Genomic DNA, 24115 nt, shown 5'->3' on the forward strand with positions numbered 1-24115 from the left:
ACAGAAAGTCCCTTCCTAGGAATTATCCTGGGAGAATGGCACTGCCTTGCCCATAATTACATCCCTACCCAGGGACGGCTCATATCCAATGACATATTGATGTGAGCACAAAAGCCCCCACCCCCCATCTCTATTTGGAACAGTGCTGAAGGGCCACGCCAGATCCAGATCTCCCTGTGGGGTCATGTGACCCTTCTGTTGCATTGTCAACTTCCTGTACCCTCATTGGTTTCACTTCTATACACACTCCCCGATAAATGGAATTCGGATCCCATAGTCTGAATGACCTAGGAGAGAGGCCCGAAGAGGTCCAGCAGTGCCGGGCATAGTGGCACACACCTACAATCCCAACACTCTGGAAGGTCACGGAAGGAGGATCACACATTCAAGTCCAGCCAAGGCAGCTTACTGACTTTAGCAAGACCTTCTCTCAAAATAAAAGATAAAAATGGGGCTGGGGATGTAGTTCAATGGGGAGACCCTGGGTTCAAAAGACAAACAAAACAAAACAAACAAGTCCAGTGACACAGTTTGTTAGGGCAGAGGCAGAATTTGCACATGAGCCTTACTCCAGAGCCTGGCTCTTTCTACACACGCAGTTGTGCCCCTGAAGGTCTGGCTGAATGGCTTCTAGGATATGAGCAAACTGATGTGACATCATGTATGACAGGAGGGCGAGGGAACAAGATACATTTCTAGGGGCACACGTGGGAGGAAGTATGGCTATGTAAAGTGGAGAAGGGCAAGATGCTTCCTCAAGTCTCTGAAGGCCTGTCTTGGGGCTGGAAAAGCGCAGAGCCTCTTCATACAAGGCTGCAGGGAGGTGGGTCTGTTCCATATGAAGCAGAATTTTCTGTCAGTGGGAGCTATGTGATATTGAAGCTTGAAGGAGGCTGTCTCTGGAAGTACTGAGTTCCCCACTAGAAGAGTGCAAGGACACCTTTTTCTGGAGATACTATTATTACAAGAGATTTCCAAGGCAGTGTGGGAGAAGGAGATTGAGACTGTCGCCTCTGATATGCCTGGCAGTGGGACATCAAAATGTAAATCCAGTCCTGTTGCAACACTGCTTAAAACCCTTCCGTGTCTTAATTGCCCAAACTAAAAATGACTTAAGTGTCCTCCCATGGGAGAATGGATAAACTGTGACACTTCCATACAATGGGATACTACTCAGCAATAAAAATAAGCAAGTGATATACACCATGTGGCTGAATCTCAGAAACATTTTGCTCAGCAAAAGAAAGCAGACATAAAAGACTGCACACCATGTGTTTCCATTTGTGTGAAATTCTAGAGCAGGCCAACTGACCTGTGTGGAAAAAGGGGAGAGCAGTGGTTGCCCCCGGGCACTGAGCAGGTCTGCTCTGCTGCCTCTGAGCAGGGGGTGGGGCGGGAGGACTGGCAGGAGGGACATTTCTGCGGTGGTGGAAACATTCTGTATCTTGATGGAAATTTGGGTTGGCAGGTGCTTTGTCAAAGCTCACTGATAAGATCTATTAAGTGATACGATTTGTGCATTTCATGGTATGTCGCTGGTAGGCAAAAGAAAAACATTAAAAAATATAAAGCCCTCCTCCGGCTCCCTGTCCTGATCACCAAGCCTCCCTATGGACCTGAGCACTTAGTCTTTTGTTTAGGGTGCTATGAGAATTGGCCCCAATCATGCTCCTTGGGCTCCCTTTATAATACACTCTCCCTGTCCCTAAGCCCCTATTTCCCTCCACATTGTTCTTGGAACAGGCTCTTTGGCTCATGAAGTTCCCCCTGACTGAAAAGTCCCTGTACCCTGTCTTTTCCTATTGGGCCTTACCAGCCTTTCAAGACTCACACCCTCCCGATTGTCCCCCACGATTCCTGAGCAGACTTGGATTTAGATTATGTCAGAAAGGCATGTGCTGTCTCACTCTCTGGGTCACCCCTTCTTCTCCTTGTTTCTATCCCCATGTAGCATTTGCTCAATGCTGCACAAGGGAAGTGTTCAAGAATTGACCACTCAATGGGCCGGGGATTTAGCTCAGTGGTTCTGCCTCCTACCCCGCAAGCACAAGGACCTGAGTTCGATCCCTGGTACCAAAAAAAAAAAAAAAAATTGACCACTCAAGTGCATTGGGGGAGAGAGTATTCAGAACCCTGGGGTCTCAGATTTTCTTCCTGGGGATTTGGGGAAATGTTGCATTTATCCCCAGGCTTCCCTTGACTTGAGGTACCCTCTCCACAGAGGGCCAAGTGGGAGTCTAAAATGCATACAAGGATCTTTTTCAAGGCAGACCCTGAAAAGTTGCCAAATGAACTTCTCGGGGATGGGTGTCAGGCTGGGAGGAAGCCACCAGTGCCTAACCAGAGCCCCAAGACCCATTCCTCATCACCTAGGCTGAAGGTGGGGAAAATGGTCCTGCCAGGCATTGCCTTGTAACATTATGGCTTTTGTCCATGTGGGTCCCAACTGTTCTCCCCACTTCCCATTGAGTTTATTAACAACTAGAGCAATTCTTTGAAGCTATAACTGCTCAAACCCTTCATTGCCTCCCATTTCACTTAACAGTTTTCAAAAGCCAAACTCTCACACTGGCCCACAAGGCCTTACCCAGTAGAGTTCCCAGTTGTCTCTTGTCTCCTGTGGCTGTGTGTCATGTCTTTCACTCACCCCCAGCCACACTGGCCTCCTTGCATGCTTCTATTTTGGGGCCCTTGCCTGGAATCTCTTTCTCCCAAAGAACCACATGGCTTTCTCACCTAAACCTTGATGTTGTTTACTCAAACATCAGCTTCTCAGAGATACTTCTACCGATTTAAAGCTGCAAACTCCTCCCAATCCCCATCACTCAGCTCCTCCTCCCCTTTATTTTTGTGGTATGGGGGATTGAACTCAGGACCTTGGGCTTACAAGGCAGGTGCGGTGCCACTGAGCTAAATCCCTGGCCCTTCCTTACTCTTGATTACATACTAACATACTGGTTTTGGGATTGTTTCCTTGAGGTACTGGGTATTGAACCAGATATATCACCAGCCTGTTTTTAATTTCAAGACAGGGTCTCACTAACTCACTATGCTCAGCTTACCATAGTACCCCCTTTCTCTCTGTCTTTCTCTTTCTTTCTCTCTCTTTCTTTTCTTTCTTTCTTTCCTTCTTTCTTTCTTTTTTTCTCTCTCTCTTTCACTCTTCCTTCCTTCTTCCATACCTCCATTCTTTCATTCTTTCTTCCTTCTTTCCTTTCTGTCTTCTTTCTTTTCTCTCCCCCCCCCCCTTTCTTTCTGTCCTTTATTTCCAGTACTAGGAACTCAACCCAGGGGCTTCTCACTGACCTATCTCCCCACTATTTCCCTAACCCCTTAAAAAACTTTTTTTAAAAAAATTTTGAGACAGCTGGTGATTTAGCTCAGCTCAGTGGTGCTGCCACCTGCCTTGCAAGCACCAGGTCCCAAGTTCGATCCCCAGTACCAAAAAAAAAAAGCATAAATTTTGAGACAGAGTCTCCCTAAGTTTCCCAGGTGGGACTTAAATTTGCAATCCTCTTGCCTCAGCCTTCCTAGCTATTGTACCTTTCTTGTTTATTGTCTATTTTTCTTTCTCCATATCCCATTGGATTTAAGCTCCATCAGAACAGTGCTGTTTCTGGTTTTGTTTTGTTTTTGAGGGGGGGTACCAGGGATCAAACTCAGCTCCTTGTGCTTGCGCAGCAGGTGGCGAAACCACTGAGCTAAATCCCTGGGCCCTGCTTTTTCTGTTTTGATCACTGATGTGTGAAGGTTCCAGAATACCACCTGACACAATTGTTTCAAGGCTGCTGAGGTGCCCCAGGCCTGAGGATGCCCCATCCCAAGTGCAAGTTAGCTCTGTACAAGAGCTCCTAAGGGGAGGCCCTCACATGCTCACATGGCTGTGCTCAGTCCCAAACTACAGCCTGTCGGGGCAGAACAGCAGCTCAGAGAACCAGGCTGAGTCTTTCTTAGCACCCATTTGCTTGCAACCAACATACTTGCCCATATCTCCTAAGGTCTGAGAACCACATTCTCCTCCTGTCCTCTCCACCTCCAGACTAGTAATTGCTTAGTGAAGCTTTGAGCTGGAACAACCTCCTACTTTATAGCTGGAAAAACTGAGGCCCTAAGGGGGAGGTGGCAATTATGGACCAAGGTCAGGATTTGGACCCAAGTTTCTTTCTCTTAGCCAGGCTTTGCCCTCTGCAATGGAGGGTACACATGGGAAATAAAAGACAAATGTGGAAAACCGAGCCCTCATGTGGTGTTCCAGGCTTGCTGTTGCCCACCCCCAAGGGCACTGGCAGACACCACGCTGCAGGGTCCAGGTGCACTCTGCCCACTCACCCCTGTCCACAATGAAGAGGGCAGAAAAGGCCAGGGGAACCACCCACAGGTGGACGGCCATGCTGATCCTGCGCCGGTGTAGTCTCAGTGAGCCGGGCCTGGGCCAGGAGGAAGAATGGACACTGTTTATAGTGCCCATCCCCAGCCTTATCTTATCTGGACCAGTTGGAGGCCAGAGTGTCACCCCAAGTTAATCTCTGCATCCTGGAGTCGGGAAGGAGACTTGCCAAGGCAGAGATGCTGAGTTCGTGGTGACGTGGGCTGTGGCTGTGGGTCTGGCAGATTTCCAGTGCCAGCAAAGGGTTTGGCAACCTGCCAAGGCGATTCCAGTCTGTGAAATGAAGCAAGGAGGGGAGAGTTGAAATAAAGAGAAAAACAGAGAAAGAGAGATCAAGGCAGGAGAAGGGAGGGAGGGAGGGAGAGGGAGTGGGGAGGCAAAAAACAGATGAAAAAAGGCAGCAAATAAATGGCAAGAGGCAGAGGAGAGGACTGGAGACATGGCTGCCTTTGCCAGTGCCTCCCCTAACCAACTTTGTGACTTCAGGAAAGTCACTTTTGTTTTGTTTGAGACAGGGTCTCACTATGTAGCTCAGGCTCTCTTCAAGCTCATAGCGATCCTTCCTGCCTCAGCCTTCCTAGTGCTGGGGTTACAGGTGTGTGTCACCATGTTAGGCTTCAGAAAAGTCACTTTTCTTAACTGGACCTCCGTTTACCCATGCACAAAATGGATGTGATAATCTGGCTCTGCCTCCCTCTCGGGACTGCTGTAAAGATTGTAGATGAGAGAACATTTTGTGGAGTATGAAATTAGGTAAATGTAAATAGAACTGATTCTTTTTTATTTTTTCTTTTGTTTGCTTACAATGATGTGAACACAACTAGCAGACAAAACAAAACATTTTTTAGACTCTTTTTTTTTTTTAGTAACGAGGATCGAACTTGGGACCTTGTGCTTGTGAGGCAGGTGCCGGAACCACTGAGCTAAATCCCCCGCCCAACAAAACTTTTTAATAGCATGTTTCATGTGCTTCATGGCCTGGCCCTACTCCTCTGGTCCCTCAAATAAAATAGATTAAAAGAAAGATAGGGCCGAGGATTTAGCTCAGTGGTTCTGCCGCCTGCCTCACAAGCACAAAGACCCGAGTTTGATCCCTGGTACCAAAAAAACAAACAAAAAAAGATGCTCTTTTGCTTTGCGGGTATTATACACTCCTTTGCATTTTAATGGGTTAAATATAGACATAATTCTTTTCTTTTCTTTTCTTTTCCTTTCCTTTCTTTTTCTTTCCTTTCTTTCTTTCTGCCTGTCTTTCTTTTTTGATTTTTTTTTTTTTTTGGTACCAGGGATCGAACTCGGGTCCTTGTGCTTGGGAGGCAGGTGCCAGGATCACTGAGCTAAATCCCTGGCCTTCTTTTTTGATTGTTTCTTGAGACTGGGTCTTGCTATGTAGTTCAAGCTGGACTTGAATTTATTACATAGCCCAAACTGCCTCGAACTCATGGCAGTCCTCCTGCTTCAGCTTCCCAAGCGCTGGGGTTACAGGCGTGTGCCACCATGCCTGGCTAGTTGTGATTCTTTTCTAGAAAAAGCAACATCGAAAACTCCCCCATACCTACATAATATGTATGTACGATTACTCTTGAAGAATTTCTGATTTATAAAAAGTATAACAAAATTATATTTACTTATGGTTTTCTGTAATTCATTTAAATGAAGGATTCTAAGCTGAAGATTAGATTTCCCTGGGGAGAGTATTAAAAATACAAATTCTGGGGCCGAGGATTCAGCTCAGTGGTTCCACTGCCTGCCTCAAAAGTGCAAGGTCCCAAGTTTGATCCCCAGTACCAAATAAAAAAAAAAACCAGAAAACAAAAAAAGAAATTTTGAGTTTCACTTTGAAATATTTAAGTGGGAGTGTAACTCAATGGTAGAGGTCTTGCCTAGCTTGAATGAAGTCCTGTGTTTGATCCCCAGCACTGAAAAATAAAATTTGTTTTTTGTTTCTTTTGGAAGATTTCAAAGCTACTGAGAAATTATAAGAATAGTACAATAAGTCAGTAGGAAAATTTGTATCCTAAAACAGCCCTTTGAGGGCATCAGGCAATTCATAGTCACTGTACAGACGAATAGAAGCCCCAGATTGTCAGCTGAGCCCAGTCTGAGGTGCCCAACAGTTCTTAACTCAACTTCAAAATCCTCTTGCTCCTTCTTAGGAACATGCACAGGTCTGTGATGTCTCTGAGGCAGGTGGCAGCTACTCTTCCACTGCTGAGCCAGGCAGAGCAAATATTTAATGATTATTTCCTGTCCTAAAGCAAGAACACCATCTCATAAAGGGAGGGGCACTCTGAAGGTAAACTAGGTCAGCCTCCCATCATCAGTTCTGGCCTTTCTACAGCAGTCCCACCAGGAAGGTATTCATCCTCCACTGATGGGGCGCTCACTACCTACCAGTTTCACTGTTGGATGGCTTGGAGCAGAGTCCTTCCTCACGCAAGAGATCAGCTGCCCTGAGACTCCTTGGGGTGTGTGTGTGTGTGTGTGTGTGTGTGTGTGTGTGTGTGTGTGTCCAGGCTTGTCTCTGGCCTCCTGCACCCACATGCACTGCAAGTGATCACCTTCCAGCCAAGTGGATCCAGCCTCTTGCCTGCCTCCTGCCTTTGCACATGATGAAGATTTTGGGCTTCTCTTCATTTCTCATCTGACTCCCTGGTGTGTTTTTTCCCATTTCCCAAGTTAGACTGAAACAGGGAATGAGCAGTGCAAAAGGGTTTTTCCCTTCCCTTTTTTGGACTTTAGCTCTCTATCGATGTGGCAAGAATGCTGCTGGCAAGGGACCAGGAAGCTCAAATTCTGCATCTTTCAAAGTAAAACCAAGGACAACAAATTTAAATGAAGGGCTGCCCATGAAGAGCTGAGCCTCTGACCATCCCATTCTAGAAAAACACCTCTTGTGCGGTTCACTCATAGTAACAAACTTCCTAATCTGTCCTCCTGTCAAAGTGTGGACCTAACTCCTGGGTCCAACTGCTACTGGATAGCACTTAATGTCAGTGCATCTGAGTAAACATCATTGATTAATGCATAATTCATTCATTCATTCATTCATTCAAGAAGAGTTTAATGAAGCTGGATGTAGCATAATTCCAGCACTTGGGAGATTGAGGCAGGAGGATTGCTGTGAGTTTAAGGCCAGTCTGGACTACATAGCAAAATCCTATTTCAACCAAAAAAAAGTGTTTAATGAGCCACCAAAAGCCATGTTCTGTGTTGAAGGCATCACGAATCAGACACAATTTTTGCCCTCAAAGAGCATGTTGTTAAGTGCAGTGATACAAAGTAAGCAGCAAAACTACACCTCCACCATTGGAATAAGTCCCCGGTGTGAGACATGTTCAGTGTTGTGAGAGAATCCAAGAGTGTCTTTCCATTGGGAAAGTTGGAAAAAGCCAAGAGGGGACTGGGTGGGATAGGCTGTGACTTAGAGCAGCAGAAGAAACAGAATGTGTGAAGCCCTGAGATGGGAAGATGCTTGTCACCTCTGAGAACAGAGAAGCATGAGGGGAGGCTGAGGTGAAAAAACTGAGGAAGGGTAAGGGATGACCCCAGGCCAGTCAGCCGTGGTCTCTGCTCCCCAGCCCCACATCCAAACAGCTTCATGTGTTGAAGTCTTGGAACCTGACCCTTCAGCTCTATTTTCCTTCCCATTGAGGTATACAGTTCTGCTTCCTGAACAGCACTCGATCCCACCTGCTCCTCCACACCATCTCTGTGCCCTAGCCCTGGCCACTGTTGTCTCTGACTTGGCCACCTCCATAGTGCCCTAACTCATTTCCACGGCTCCCCACCTGCTACTCCAAACCACTTTGCACTCAGAGGCCAGAGTCAACTTCTTGAAGGGCAAACCCGACCAAGTCACCTTGGTTCAAAATGCTGGGATGGTGCCCACTGACAACAGGACAGCCCAAGCACCAAACCTGGCATTCACGGCTCATAGATATCTAATTGCAACCTATCTTTCCAGCTTTGCCTTTGCCCCATCCCATCCTGGACCTGCACTTCTTCAGTTCAGACATTTATTTTCTTAGCTGGCAATGCCGGTTCTCCTTTCTCTAGAAGAACCAGATCAAGCTGGGTGTGGTGATGCACTCTTGTAATCCCAGCTACTCAGGGGGTGAGGCAGGAGGATTGCAAGTTCAAAGCCAGCCTGGGCAATTTAACAAGACTCTGTCTCAAAATAAAATTTTAAAAAGGGATGGGGAAGTAGTTCAGTGGTTGAATGCTTGCCTAGCATGTGTAAGGACTTGGGTTGAATCCTTATTATATTATCTGACTTTTTTTTTTTTTTTGGGTACTGGGGATCGAACTTGGGTCCTTGCGCTTGCAAGCCAGGCGGCAGAACCACTGAGCTAAATCCCCAGCCCAAAAATGCTTTTTATTGAGAGGAAGAAGACTATTCTTCTTCTTTTTTTTTTTTTTGTGCCGGGGATCGAACTCGGGACCTTACGCTTTCGAGGCAGGCACCGGAACCACTGAGCTAAATCCCCGGGCCTTGAATCCTTATTATGAAAAAGGGATAAATTCCTTGAACACCCTCCCCCCCGTCCTGAAACCTTCCCTTACTGCTCTTTGTCATCCTGGGCCCAACCATCATCGATGCCAAATGCTCCGCCACCTCCTTTACCTCTGCACTCTGATGGTGCTGCTCATTTACCTTGCCAACTAAGCTGTGAGCTCTCTGGAAATAAGGACATTGCTTCACTTATCTCTCTTTCCCACACCAGTCCTGAGCCTGGCACATAGTAGCTGCTCAATAAATGTTGAGGGACAGATTCAAGAAGAGGCAGAAGACAGTGGTCCAAAGGCAGAGAGGGTGCCACCTCTGGGGGGAAAGGCTTTGAAAGTGAGGCAGTTTCTGTTCCTGCTGATCCCCTCAAGCTCTTGGGATGCCTTGAGAGCCCAAGAGAGCCCCGACACACCCAGACCCGCTGAGGGCACAGCCTGGATCAGAGTGCCCAATGTGTCTGTGGCTGCTTCCTTCTAGCCTGAACCAAACCTCCTACACTCTTCCTATCCTCTGGCTTCTGGGATGCAGAAGTATTCAGAAGGAGAGTTCTAGACCAGGAGTAAGGCAGTCTGGGCTTGCTCATTTGCCCAATAAACATTTATTAATCATGTATTAGGCTCTGTTCGTGTTTAGTCACCAGGGATTCAGCTATGAATGAGACAGAGAAAGTCTGTGTCTCAAAGAGCTTACATTCTAGAGGAGTGACAGACAACAAAGCACTACAACAACAAACACATGACTTGTTATGTAGAAAAGAAACCCAGGGCTACAAGGAGAGAGTGACAAAGGGCAGGTGGCTGCCCTTTAAAATAATAACATGTGAGTGGAGAGGGAATAAGTGCTGCATAGATCTGAGGAAGAGCCTGCCAAGCAGAGGAGTTGCAAGCACAAAGGGCCTGAGGTGGGAACAAGCTTGGCATGTTCAAGAAGTAAAGACCAAGGAATATGTTATGTCTAGAGTGAAATGAAAAGAAAGTGAGTAGCAGGAGGTGACAGCCATATCATACTCAGGTTGCAGCTCAGCCACCACTTCCTTGGGTGAATTTGGGTGCATCCCCTTCCCTCTTTAGGCCTGCACATGATCTCCTATCTGAGAAATGGGCTTGCCAATACATGCTGTCACCAGCCCAACTCCCAGAGCAGCTATGAGGCCCTAGGAGAAGAATGTGAGGCGAAATATGTGCAGCCACTGTGATACCAAGGAAGGAGGTTAAGTGCGGATTCCTGGAAGCAGAGCAAAGGCCAAGGCCTATGTATGTTCTGAGATCAATACAAAAAGACAGATGCCCTAGGGCCAGGGATTTAGCTCAGTGGTTTTGCCGCTTGCTGCGCAAGCACAAGGACCAGAGTTCGATCCCCAGTACCAAAAAAACCAAACCAAAACAAAACAAAAAGACAGATGCCCTAAAACCAGGCTCCAGCAGGGAAGCTGGGCAAGTCCTCCGTCTCCTGGCCCAATCAGAGTGGACTGAGGGTGGGAGGGAGAATGAACCTTGACTGGGCCAATACTCCCAGCCTCACCCAGCGGCCTTTGTGCCACCTGTTCAATTTGGACTGGACCCAGCTTCTATAGGAGTACCACCACTCCTTGATGATGGCAACCCTAGATCTGAATCACGAATCCCACTGATGGGTGGAGGGTGCAATGTTTTACTTGGCTTAAGGTGGATTAGCTAAGCTCAAGTAGGCCCTGGGCCTGCCAGATGGCATGGCCAATATGCCCAGCTTGCCCTTGGACCACTTTCCCTGGTCCCTAGCCCATATCCTGCCCCACCCTTCCCCCAGCATGAAGTGTTCTCACCTGCCCATCTATCTGCTGTAAACAGCCCTGTGGGCATCCACTCCAGGGAGCCCTAGTGTGGAGCTAGCCAGCTCCACCAGCCTGTTCTATAGTGGACTCTCCAGCCACTCAACTCCATGTCCCAGATCTGGGACCCACTATACCCACTCTGCCTCATCCAGAATTGCAGGCCCCCTTCATGAGGACATCAGGGGGAAAGGGTATTGCTCCTAACTCTTCAAGGGGTGGATTCGTATACTTGTTTGAGCTCTGACTCCAAGTAGGACTTGATGATAAGAGTGGCTGGAGTCATCCCTCAACAGGCACATCCACCCTTCCATACATTAGACACTTTCCAAGAACCTACTGTGGAGCACTGTGCCAGACCTGTGACTGCAGAGATGAATGAGACTTGGAGCCCTGTGCTCAAGGAGCTTGCAGTTCAGGGTGGTGGGAGGTGGTATAGACACTTGAGCAGGTGGGTAGTTGCAAAATGCTATGGTCAGAGCAGGCATAGAAGTATTTCCTCCATCCCGGTAACCTATAGATCCCTTGCTCATTATGTCGAAAGTCCACTTACAATCTCCCTTCTACTCAGAGCTGCCCTACATCCTGGTTCCTCCATCTGGGTCGACAATAGCACCATCATCCTGGTGACTGAGGCAGAGCTGGGCATCACCTTGAACTTCTCCCTCATCTCTATATTCAAGAAATTAGAGGGCCAGGGATTTAGCTCAGTGGTTCTGCCGCCTGCCTTGCAAGCGCAAGGTCCCGAGATTGATCCTCGGTACAAAAAATAAAGAACATTTTGTTGGGCTGGGGATTTAGCTCAATGATTCCGGCGCCTACCTCGAAAGTGGAAGGACCTGAGTTTGATCCCCGGTACCAAAAAAAAAGGAAAAAAAAATTTGGGGCCGGGGGATTTAGCTCAGTGGTTTCACCGCCTGCTGTGCAAGCTCAAGGACTTGAGTTTGATCCCCAGTACCAAAAAAAAGAAGAAATTAGGACTCAGCTGGGTGTGGTGGTGCATGCCTGTGATTACACCTACTCAGCTGGCTGAGGAAGAGGACTGCAAGTGTGAGGCTAGCTGGTCAATTTAGCGCGATCTTGCCTCAAAAGCAAATAAACAAACAAACAAAAATCTGGAGGTGTGGCTCAGTGGTAGAGTACTTGCCTAGCCTGCAGAAGGCCCTGGGCTCAACCTCAAGCAATGGAAAAAAAAAAGAAAAGAAAGAAGCCTTACTGATTTCATCTCCTCATGCTCTCACATCCATCACCTCTGCTACATTTCCTCTATTTTTTTTCTGTTTATATAGTCACATGAAAAATAAACATCTTTATATTTTTGCCTATTTTATTTCATTTTTTCAAATAAAATTTAAATCTGTGCAAAGTATACTGTTACAGTGTATATGTTGTATGAATCAATGCCTGAAAGAATCACAATACTTCACTAAACATTACAGCAGACCTTGCTAGTTTCAGCTTTGATACTGAACAACTCAAGCCAGCTGATGCACAACACATTTGCTTGGTTTCCACATGGTGAGTTCCCAGCACTGAGATGGGAGAAAATGGCAGCAAATGTGATTATATTACAGCCCAACACACTGCGTTTCTTCATATGATAATATCTGCACATATGCAATACAGAATGCTCAAATTTACTTTTAAATTGCATTTGCTCACTTTTTAGTTGGCAAAATTCAACATTTTAAATGGGGTCCCCAAAGAGTGCAAATTAATGATATTCTATTATATATTGGCACTTTCCAATAAGGTTTAACTTGTAAACTCAGAGAATAGCAACAACTTCATCCTAAATTTTAACTAATGTACATATGGTCCATTTAACCAAAGTCATTTTGGAAAGATATTAAAGAACAATTCTGTTTCTGAGAGGATATTGTTTTGACCATTCTTTAAAGATAAATTTTAAAATTGTAATTAAAATGTTTTACTATAAAAATTTTACAAACTTGATTAGAAATTTCAAGATGATGACTCACAGCAGACAAATACAAACTGTTTACATTCCAACAATACCTACTCTTAGACTTTCAAATGGAGAACAATCATGTCAGTTGTCTTAACTAAAATTCTGAACAGTGTACTAAATTTGTTAGTGGTGCTGGGTCTAGCAAGTGTAAATACACAGTATATATTTCAATGAAAATAATTATCTTCTTTATACTTTGTCTTTCCGTGAGGAAACATTAATATTTACATTCTTTAATAGAGTTAATCTTACATCAGAATATAATTTAATACTGTCAGCAACAGGGACAGCACACAGTAAATAAGAAGTACATTTAAAATAAGTCTGAATTTGCATAGATTAACATTTGTTGGTTAATAAAATATCGACAGTATCAATCTTACAATATTTACAGTAAGAAAAATGTAGAGTAATGTATATCTTTCACAGCAGGATTCCTTTTTAAAAATTTCTTCCACTTTGGGATTGTGTATACATGAAAAGTTCAAATAAAGCAACACTGCAATATAATCTTAAAATACTGACTACTAGGGGGATATTCTATCACAACCATTGAAAATAATGGCGACTTCTCATGGAGTCTGTGGCATCTGAAAACCCAGTTAATTAACCAAAGTCTTGCTCAAACCAGCCTCTCAGCTCCATTCCTCATATTGTCTCCCTACCTCCACTTTCATCTCCTCCATCTCATCCTCCATTTTGCTGCCAGAGTGATCTTAAACCCAAAACTGACCACATCATCTCTCCGCTTAATTGTTTTATTATGATTAGTCAATTCAATTAAAATTATTCAATAAATATTGACTCAAAGATGAAAACCAAACTCCTTTGTATGACATGCAAGTTCCTCCATGGATGGGCCTTTGTCAGCCTCTCTAACTTCAACTCTGAGCACTTAACCCTTTATTTGTCAGGCAGACTGCCTGCAGACTATCCTGCTGCTCCCTTTGCCTGCTGTGTCCCCACATCACCTCTCTTGGCCCTCTCTTCCTAGGCGCATTGTGCTTGTGTGACTATCTCCCATACATCCTTACAGAGAAAGCCCAGGGGGACATCCCATCCACCTCATATCCCCAGTGGTCTACACAGTACCTAGCATGTCTCCAGTGGGTCCTCTGCGTCCAGCCAGTGACTATCCTATGTTGTATAAATATTGTTGGGAAAACAGGTGCTACAGTATACTCTATTCCAAGGATCATAATTTCCTTTTGTCCATCCTGGCTGGGCATCCAAGAATCTAGCATCTCTCCCAAGACCTACTAGGTATGGTGTTTTTCAACTCCAAATCCCTAAGCCATCTGCTGGATACAGGGTGTTACACAGACTAACAGCTCCCAGACTCACGTAGGCCAATTGGAGTGCTGAGTGCTGCCTTCCCTCTGGCCTATGCAATACTTTAGGAGAGATCTAGGAGACCATAGTGCCATCAGAACCTGGGCTCTGAAGTCTTAGACCTTTCCCATGTGACCTTGGGTAATTTCACCTCTGAGCCTCAGGGTTACCATGCAGTTATATAGAATGTGATCTGGTCATCTCCAAGGGATGCCATTCACATCATGTTCAATGGGCACCACAGTGTGCACTGAATTAGAATGGTGGCAGGTAGGATATCCAGCCGTAAATTCTACAGGCCATGTCACATGCCCAGGGGATTCTGAGATGTGCTAGGAAACACCATAACTTGGTTTCCAATCTTCCACTCCTATCATTCCCTTTGGGGGCTATAATCATGCTCTCTTTCTATACACAGGCTTACCGCATACTGTTAGGGGAGAGAAAATGCAGCTGCAGGTGGTGAATCCTGGCAAAGCCCAACCAACCTCCAGTGCTGCTTGACAAAGTTCCAGCTGGGGGAAAGAAAGGGTGGAACACATCGTACCCTCATATTTTATTTTTTTTTCTTGCCATAATGTTTATAATTGTTCCTCTGGTCACAGGAGTCATTGTGTTTGTGACTAACAACAAACTCTCCAAGAGGCTAATTGGCAATGATATATTGAAATTTGATCTGGCTCAAAAGTCTCAAATTCCATTTTCTCTTAGTTCTATTGCCACATCCACTCCTAAAGAAACCTCTCTTAAAACCCCCGCTGTTTTCCCACTACTATTACTCCCTCTCTTATTGCAGACATTCTTTTTACTAAAGGGGTCTTATGAAGAGATTGAAAGGACAGACTTTAGATGTAAGAAATAGTGGAAAATGGAAAATAAGAAGAACGTTAAGACAGGTAAATGCATTAAGGAGGCAAATTACTCAATATTTCTCAAAGTGCTGTAAATATCTCCTGCTCATGGACTATGAACCCAAATGACATTTAGTTAAGATGAATAGAGGTACAGAAAAATAGAGAGCTAATAGCAAACTATATTAACCATTGTGCAGTTTCTCAAGGGCCAGCTGGTGACCACAAGTTTGACATTTAATTTGATTAAGTTACTTTCTGTTCTGCTCAGGTATGGGAAAATACTTTCTGTTCTGCTCAGGTATGGAAAAATACTTTCTGTTCTGCTTAGGTATGGGGAAATAAGGGGACAATTGTAATTTTTAAGAAATGTATTCATGATGTTCAATGAAATGAATCAGCTTAGAAAAAATATACTGTTTAACAAAAATAACCTTTACCTCATCAGATATTGCTAAGGCAACATGTTCCGCCCAATGCCTCTTCGCTATTGCTTAAAGATATAAAAATAAATCAGACCCTGAAACTTCTCAGAGGGAACCTGGACATTGCTTGTGAAGGTTCTTTTCTCATCACCGGCCCAGGACATCTCCCCTTCCTACCCTACATCGACTGCGGCTGGTCCGAGGCAGAATCCCAACTTAGTGGACAAAGCAAACAAATAGTTTTGTTTTTGTTTCTGTTTTTGGTATCGGGGATCGAATTTGGGTCCTTGTGCTTGCGCAGCAGGCGGCGAAACCACTGAGCTAAATCCCCAGCCCCAAAGCAAACAAATAAACAAACAACAGAGAAGATTTTTCTCTTCTTCCCACAATCTCCTTGAGTCTACAAAGACCCTGATTGGACTGGGTAAGTTACATGCTCATCTGTCAGACCAATCAATATGGCCAGGGAATTGAGCTTCTGTAATTGGCCAGGCTGAGGTCACAATTACCCTAATGTTGCCAAGGAGCAGTATAAAATGATTAACAGTTGTGCGGCCTAACAAAAGACAGAACTCAAGAGCCCCAAAGCTAAAGTTCTCAGTGTTGGTCCTGGAGGTCCTGGAAATTCTTTCCTTCTCATGACCCTCCTCGTTTGTGTCCAAGGTGCCTTGTTGGTAGGCATTCTTTCATGGTAGCACACCTATTTCCAGGCAGACCCTGGGCACGTCCGAGAGACAGTGAGGGAGGAGTCTAGTTCTCGAGCTCCAAAGCCTTCAATAAATATTTATTGTGCCTATGTGTTGACAGATGAGGCATCACAGCTTGTCACCCCCTTCCTGGTAATTGTCTCCTACTCAGCCTAAAAGCCACCCAAAGGCCCATGCTGCCCTCTGTCTGTGGCAAGTGTGGCCCAGGTGATGTCTCCTGCTCACCTCCTCCTTCCCACCTGCAGGAGGGGTCCTGGAACCCTCAGCAGCCTGTCCAGCAGCCGCTATTCCTTCCTCTCTGGGATTCTGAGGCTTTTTCAGGACTTACATGGGGAGTGGCAAGATGGGAAGAGTAGGGGCCAACCCTTGTTTCATTCCAGCTTTGCTACTTACTGCTATGTGACTTTGACTAAATTCCTTAATCTCTTTGGGTGTTAGTTTCCTCTTTTACAAAACAGGATATCCACAGCTACTGAACAGGATAACTTTAAAGTGCTGTAACCAAGCTCTTGGCATGCTAAGAGCACTTTATGGTGGCCATTGTGGTTACCGTGCTTTATGGACCTGGTTACGGGAAGGAAGAGAACCTTTAAGACATCAGACCTCCCCTTAACTTCCCTCATACTGGCCACAAATCTATTCTCACCCCCTGAAACAACACTTGCCAAGCCTGAGAAATAACTTCAGGTCAAAAAGGCCTCTTGCTTTCATGACACTGGAGAAGATTTCCACCATCCTAAGGGCTCAACCCTGGCACCATCAGATACATTTAAAGGTCCCTGAGGGCTACGGGTTCACTGGAGCTTTGTTTTCTGCTCTTGCGCCTTCCTTGATGACCTATTAATGAATCTCCCAGATCTAGAAGCAAAGACAGGTATTTGCTGCTGCCCTACTTACTCCTGGCCTCCTTGACCAGGTCTGACATGATGCAACAGATACTTTCAGCCTTCCAAAAGGTCTTCTCATCTCTGGAAGAGCAGGAAAAGATGATTCTGAAGAATGTCATTGGACTGATATGGGGAAAATCATGCAATTTGATCCCTTAGGCAGATCAGAAGAAATGATCATCATATATTCAGAGCTTATTACTATAGACTCCCAGCACTGTGCAGATAGCATCACATATACTACATAGTGCTGACAAAAACTTTATGAGATAGGCCCTATGATTATACCCACTTTACAGATGAGGAAATTAAGGCTGAGAAAGAGTAAATGGCATGTGAAAAGCCTCTAAGATTGTAAGCAGCAGAACTGGCATTCAAACTGATCTTCATCTGGCTTTAAATCTCAGACCCTTACCAGATCCCCCCAACCACCAGAGATTCTGATTCCAAATGTACTCATTCAGCAGCCCATCTTTTGCCCAGAAGCTGAAATGGCACGGGCAAAGGAGTTATACAATTTGAAGTGAATCTTCTGGAAATCGCCAAAATATAGTGGTACCTTGGTTAACGAATTTAATTCTTTTCATGATTCTGGTTGTAAACTGAATTGGATGAAAACCAAATCAGATTTCTCCATAAGGTCAACACTGAACCTAAACATTGAATTTGATTTGGTTCATGTATAATTTAGTTTTTGACCAGAATTGTGGAGAGAATTAAACTCATGAACCAAGGCACCACTGTAGCCAGGTGTGGACCAGGGGAAGAGGCAACCTCCTTGTAGTTGGGCCTGGCTAAGATCTAGCAGTCCTTGAAAATATGGTCTGTCCAGAAGGAAGGCAATTTAGAGGTCCAAGCAAAAGGCACGAGGAATTGGGCTGGGGATTTAGCTCAGTGGTTTCATCACCTGCTGCTCAAGAGCAAAGACCCGAGTTCGATCTCCGGTACCAAAAAAAAAAAAAAAAAAAAAAGGCATGAGGAACTACCACACGTGTCTGCAGCACTGCTAGGTTACACATGTGTAGCCCATGTAACTCCCCACTTCCTAGACACAGCCATCTGCAGCACCTAGGGCCAGGCTGTTTAGACACTGAGGTCCCAAAATATGGCCCCACCCCAGCCACTTGGACCAAAATTGACATAGCACTTATGTTGTTCCAGCACTGTTTTAATTCTTTCTACATCTGAACTCACTTGATTCTTATGAGAAACCTATGAAATAGGTCAATTATCCCATTTTACATATGAGGCAACTAAGGCACTGAGTAGTGAAGAATTTTGACTACAGCCATGCATCTGAGATTGGAAGTAGTTAGCCTGCCTCTGAAGGGCAAAGAGCTTTGACAGCCTTTGAGTGTTTGCCAAAGCAGGGAGGTGATGGTCGTGGTGGTGGGAATGTGTGAGTTGCTTCTAGTGCACTGTGCATTGGAAAGTGGACAGCTGAGGCCTCAGAGGATGTACTGCCTCCTCCCCAGTGTTTTCCTCCAGCCTGGCCCTGAAAGCCACCCCTCTCCCAGCTGTCCTACCTCTCTGGTGAATGTGGAAGAGGAAGAGAAAGTTGGGTGGTGAAGCTATAGCTGACCCCACGTTATGGGCAGTCCCAAGTGGGCATGGGTCCCACAAAAACCTGGCCAGGTCTACCCTGGACTTATCATTTGACATTAATTCACTTTTTCTTCTGGACACTCATGTCCTCTAGAAGGGTCAGGGAGCAACTTCTGAAAACTTTGCCTCCTGAATGAGAAATTGAGACAAAGAACAAATACATCCTTCATATGTGTCTCTGGTACCTTGAGGATTCACCCAACTGATGGAAAATATCATACTTGTCTTCTCACCACTCAATTTTCTAGGCTTGAGCAACATCACCTCTGAAGAAATGTGCAAACTGCAAATCCCACACAGAATTCTCTCTTTCCTTCTTTCTTTTTCTTTCTTTCTTTCTTTCTTTCTTTCTTTCTTTCTTTCTTTCTTTCTTTCTTTCTTTCGTTTTCTTTCATTTTTGTTTTTTTTGAGACAAGGTCTCACTAGGAATTGAGCTATGGGGCTGACAGCTGCTATCATTCAAGTGTGGGTGGGTGGGTGTGATGTGATATCCAATAGTCTCCAGTTTCTCTACATCTTCAACATCTTGCAGTTAACATTTCTAATGCATATAAAATGGTATCTCATATGGTTTTTTTTGGTACCAGCAATCGAACTTGGGTTCTTGCACTTGCGGAGTGGGCAGCGGAACCACTGAGCTAAATCCTTGGCCTCATATGATTTTTTTTTTTTGGTACCAGGAATCGAACTTGGGACCTTGCGCTTGTGAGGCAGGTGGTGGAACCACTGAGCTAAATTCCCAGCCCTTCTATGGTTTTAATTTAAGTTTTCCTAGAGACTAATGATGCTAGTTACTGTGTTTGTGTGTGGGGAGGGTTACTGGATATTGAACCTGGAGCCTTTGCATGGAATTAAACCTCCAGCCCTTTTAAAAAATTTTTATTTTGAGACAGGGTCTTGCTAAGTCACTAAGTTGGAATTTGGGCTGAAACTTGCCGTTCTCTTGCCTCAGCCCGTAGAGTGCTGGGATTGATTATGGGTACCATACCCAAGAGCACTTTTTGGTTTTTTTTGGTTTTTTTGGCAGAGCTAGGGATTGAGTGCAGAGTCTTGCAAATGCTAGGCACTGTTTTAGTCTTTTTGCTCACTTATATAAATTGGGTTGTTTTTGATTACTGATGTAAATTCTTTGCCACTGAGTGTGTAAAATAATACAACTAATGTGGAAAATTGTTTTGGAAATTTCTTTAAAAATTACACATATATCTGTCATGTGATCCAACATTTCCAGCCATGATGTGTTAAAAAACATTTGTCACTGGGGATTTAGCTCAGTGGTTTCACTGCCTGCTCCACAAGTGCAAGGACCCAAGTTCGATCCTCAGTACCAAAAAACAACAACAACAACAACAACAAAAAACATTTGTCCACTAAAATGCTCATAAGTAAACATTCATATCAGTTTTATTTGTAATAGCTAAAAATTGAAAACAATTCAAATGCCTATCTGGTGCATAAACAATCTGTGGTACATCCATACAGTGAAATGCTACTCAGCTTTAAAAAAATGAATTCACTAATTGATGTGTGCTACAACATAGTTGAATCTAAAAAGTATGATTTCCAAAGGAAAGCAAACACAAGAGTATGTATTGTATAATTCCATGTATATGAAGTTCTACAACAAGCAAAACATATTTACGGTGACAGAAACTTATTATTATTTTTGGCACCAGGAATCAAACATAGGGTCTCATGCTTGCCAGGCAGGCACTGTGCTGCTGAGCTACATCCCTGGCAATGACAGAAACTTATCTGTGGTTGTTTTTAGGATAGGAAAAGGGAGGATTTACTGGAAAGGGCAGGAGAGAACTTTCTGAGATGGTGGAAATGCTTTATATAGTTTAGAGTGGTGATTACACAGGTGCACACACTTGTCAAAAATCATCAAATTCAATACAGCTGTGTGCCACATGCCAATGTTTCAAAAGATCAACATAGCATATTTGACAATGGTCCCATAAGGTTATAATGACACTGAAAAATCCCTATCATTTAGTGATGTCCTAGCCATTGTGTCCCAGCATCACACATCACACATTTACTTATTTGTTTATGATGGTGCCTGTGTAAACAAACCTACTGTATTGCTAGTCACATATAGGACAGCAATGCAATTATATACAGTACATGATAAGGACAATAAGCAACCCTCTTACTATTTATATATTTATCATATGATGCCTTGGTTATTTTAGAGTGCACTCCTTGTACCTATGAAAATATTTTACTGTGAAACAGTATGTTGTGTGATACTTGCAGGCGCCTCATACCTCATGTGTTCACCATGTCTTTTGATTGCATCACAAAGATTCTTCAAAGCTGTGGTGCACACCTCTAACCTTAGCTACTTGAGAGGCTGAGGCAGGAGAATCGAAATTTTAAGGCTAGCCTCAACAGAGTAAAACCTTGTCTCAAAAAGAAAGAAAGAGAAAGCCGGGGATTTATCTCAGCGGTTCTACAGCCTGCCTCACAAGCACAAGGTCCTGAGTTCGATCCCTGGTACAAAAAAAAAATAGAAAAAGAAAGAAAAGAAAAAAGATAAAAAGCTTCCCTGGGTGACTGGTCTATCTAGGTTAGTGTAAGTACATGCTATGATGTTCACACAACAATGAAAACACCTAATGTCACACATTTCTCAGAACACATCCTAATCGTTAAGTGATACATGGCTGAATTTAAGAATGGTACCTCTCATCATATGTAAATTATATCTTGTTAAAAAAACAAACAAGCAAACAAAAATGAAAATCTCAACTGAATTATGCCTCATTTTGGAATTACCACCACCAGGTGGCAATGGTGGCTAATTCCCAAGAGTTCAACTCTTCAGTTTGTGCATTGACTAAGATTTGTGAATTATGCTATTTGTGAGTGCTCTTGAAAGCATATGGCATTGTGGGGTTTTTTTTGCAGTACTGGGCATCAAACTCAGGACCTCGTACTTGCAAGGCAGGCGTGGTGCCACTGAGCTAAATCCCTGGCCCTTATGGCATTGTTTTGTGAGCATGCATTTTTCATTTTGATCAGTAGTATTGTACTGGAGGTCTCTTTCTGTTCCCTATTCAGCACCACATTTTGAAGATATATTTATGTTGTATGTGTATTTAATTCATTTCTCCTTATACCTTCCATTGGGGGAAAGCTATGAAGTATTCGTATACAGTTGACACTTGATTCATGATCTCAATTTATTCAAAATGGCTGGTTGTAACTCAAGTTGGTCAGTTGAAGGCCCATGCTACTCTGCACAGCCTTCAAAGTCTCTCTCCTGTATATAGGCAGATCTCAGTGTCCTTAGACATTGGCCCAGAATTTCTCAGTTAATCCCACACAGGAAAGGATGTTGTAATGTTCCTTCCAGAACTCCTAAAGAGTTAAATTTGTATCTGAGATCATCTGGAAGCACAAGTGGCCAACATTGGAATCATAACACAAGACTCAAGTTAAAACTAAAATGCCGGTTGTAACCCAAGTTGTTCATATGTCACACCAGTTGTAACTGGAGGGTTCACTCTATCACATTTCATTCATTCATTCCCTCAGTGATGAATGCCTCATTACATCCAGCTCTCCAACCTTCACAAATATTCTAGTGATAAAATATTCTGCTACATGTCTCTTGAATTGGGAGACTTTCTCTAATTATATAGCCAGGAGTAGCATTTTCTCTATCTTTACTTATATTTATTTATTTATACCGTTACCCTTTCTTCTTAATATAGGTCCACCTTTTTGTGCTAAACATGGTTGAATTTAAGCAATGTCTTAAACTTTTAAATTAAAGGAAATATTTGCCATAATTCCTTTTACTTCTATGTCTCCTTGCAAAACGTAATATTGTGTGTGATGTGGTTTCATTTATTTATTTTTTAATTTTTATTTTTTTCTCATAAACTTTGTTTTAATGGATCTCAAAATTCTGTGACAGAGTTTTGGTCAAGTTGTTTCCACTAAAAAGTGTTGATTTTGGGCCAGGGATTTAGCTCAGTGGTGTCACATCTGCCTGGCAAGGGCAAGGTCCTGAGTTAAATTATCGGTACGAGGAAAAAAAAAGTGTTGATTTAAAAAATTAACTTAAAACTGCCACACACACACTCACACACACGCACCCCAAATGGTCCACAAAACATTCTCTTTTTCTTCTGAAGGTTTTATGATGCATTAACCAGTCTTTCCCTATTAAACTTAAATGGCCAATTGGGAGAAACAGTTCAGAGACCGGTCTTCCATTGCTGATTAACACTAGGGCAGCAGGTGTTAGGGGTGATATTCATTTAGCCCTCCAAGCTTTCTGGGAAGACTTGGTGACCTGGCCAGCTCCAGCAGCCTTCTTGTCCATTGCTTTGATGACACCCACAGCAACTGTCTGTCTCATATTTTGAACAGTGAAATGACCCAGAGGTAGAGAGTTACAGAAGCTCTTGACATACATGGGTTTGCCTGGAACCATGTCAGTGATGGCAGCATCACCAGAGTTCAAGAATTTGAGGCCATCTTTCGGCTTCTTACCAGACTGGCGATCAATCTTTTCTTTCAGCTCAGCAAACTTGCAAGTGATGTGAGCTATGTGACAATGCAGTACAGGGGCACAGCCAGCCCTGATCTGGGCAGGATTGTTCAGGAAAATCACTTGAGTAGTGAACCAACTTCTTCATTTTTGCTGTCACCAGCAACATTTTCACGACGAACATCTTTGTCAGACACATTCTTGACATTGAAGCCCACATTGTCCCCAGTCAACAGACTTACTTCAGTTCACTGGAGCAAAGGTGACCACTATGCCAAGTTTGAGAACACCAGTCTCACTCAGCCCACAGGGATGGTACCGATACCATCAATTCTGTAGACATCCCGGAGGGGCAGCCGCAAAGGCTTGTCAGTTGGGTTGAGTAGTTGGTAGGATGTATTCCAAAGCTTCAACCAGTGTGGTTCCACTGGCATTGCCATCTTTATGAGTGACCTTCCATCCCTTGAACCAAGACATGTCAGCACTTGGCTCTAGCATGTTGTCACCATTCTAACCAGAAATTGGCACAAAAGCTACTGTGTCAGGGTTGTAGCCAATTTTCTGAAAGTAGGTGGTGACTTCTTTAACAATTTCCTCATATCTCTTCTGGCTGTAGGATAGCTCAGTGGAATCCATTTTGTTAACACCAACAATTAGTTATTTCACATCCAGCGGGTAAGCCAGAAGGGCATGCTCACAGATCTGCCCATTCTTGGAGATACCAGCTTTGAATTCACCAATACTGCAGCAACAATCAGGACAGCACAGCCTGAGATGAGCCTGTAGTCTTGTTTTTGGTAAAGTCTCTGTCCTGGGGCTTCAGTGATAGTCACATAATACTTGTTGGTCTCAAATTTCCACAGGTAGATGTCAGTGGTGATACCATGCTCATGCTCGGGTTTCAGTTTATCCAAGACCCAGGCATGCTTGAAGGGACTCTTCCCAAATTTCAGCAGCCTTCTTCTGAATTTTTTCAATGGTTCTTTTATTGATGCCCCCATATTTGTAGATCAGATGGCCGGTAGTGGTGGACTTGCCTGAATACACGTGTCTGATGATGATGATATCAATGGGAGTCTTTTCCTTTCCCATGTTGGCTTTGATTTAGTGGTGGCTTTCACA

The 24115-nt window shown here is 44.0% G+C and overlaps 1 protein-coding gene and 1 pseudogene across 2 annotated transcripts in view; both read right to left on the reverse strand.

The window, feature by feature from the left end:
• Spink4 (serine peptidase inhibitor Kazal type 4) overlaps positions 1-14626 on the reverse strand; it is a 21416-nt gene extending 6790 nt beyond the window's left edge. The window contains exon 1 of one of the 2 annotated variants that reach the window (XM_004838397.3): positions 4330-4608. In XM_004838397.3, the coding sequence (XP_004838454.1) occupies positions 4330-4468 (139 nt within the window). In that variant the 5' untranslated portion in view covers positions 4469-4608. Of the gene's footprint in view, positions 1-4329; positions 4609-14432 lie in introns of those variants that run through there. The other variant, XM_021252960.2, reaches the window with a different exon arrangement.
• An 8130-nt stretch (positions 14627-22756) lies between these two features.
• Positions 22757-24085, reverse strand: LOC101722362 (elongation factor 1-alpha 1 pseudogene; annotated as a pseudogene).
• Between the last annotated feature and the right edge of the window lie 30 nt (positions 24086-24115).

This window comes from Heterocephalus glaber, unplaced genomic scaffold (genome assembly GCF_053883595.1).
Source record: "Heterocephalus glaber isolate CG9 unplaced genomic scaffold, H.glaber_assembly_v1.0 deba00001481, whole genome shotgun sequence".
In the NCBI taxonomy this organism is placed as follows: Eukaryota; Metazoa; Chordata; class Mammalia; order Rodentia; family Bathyergidae; genus Heterocephalus; species Heterocephalus glaber.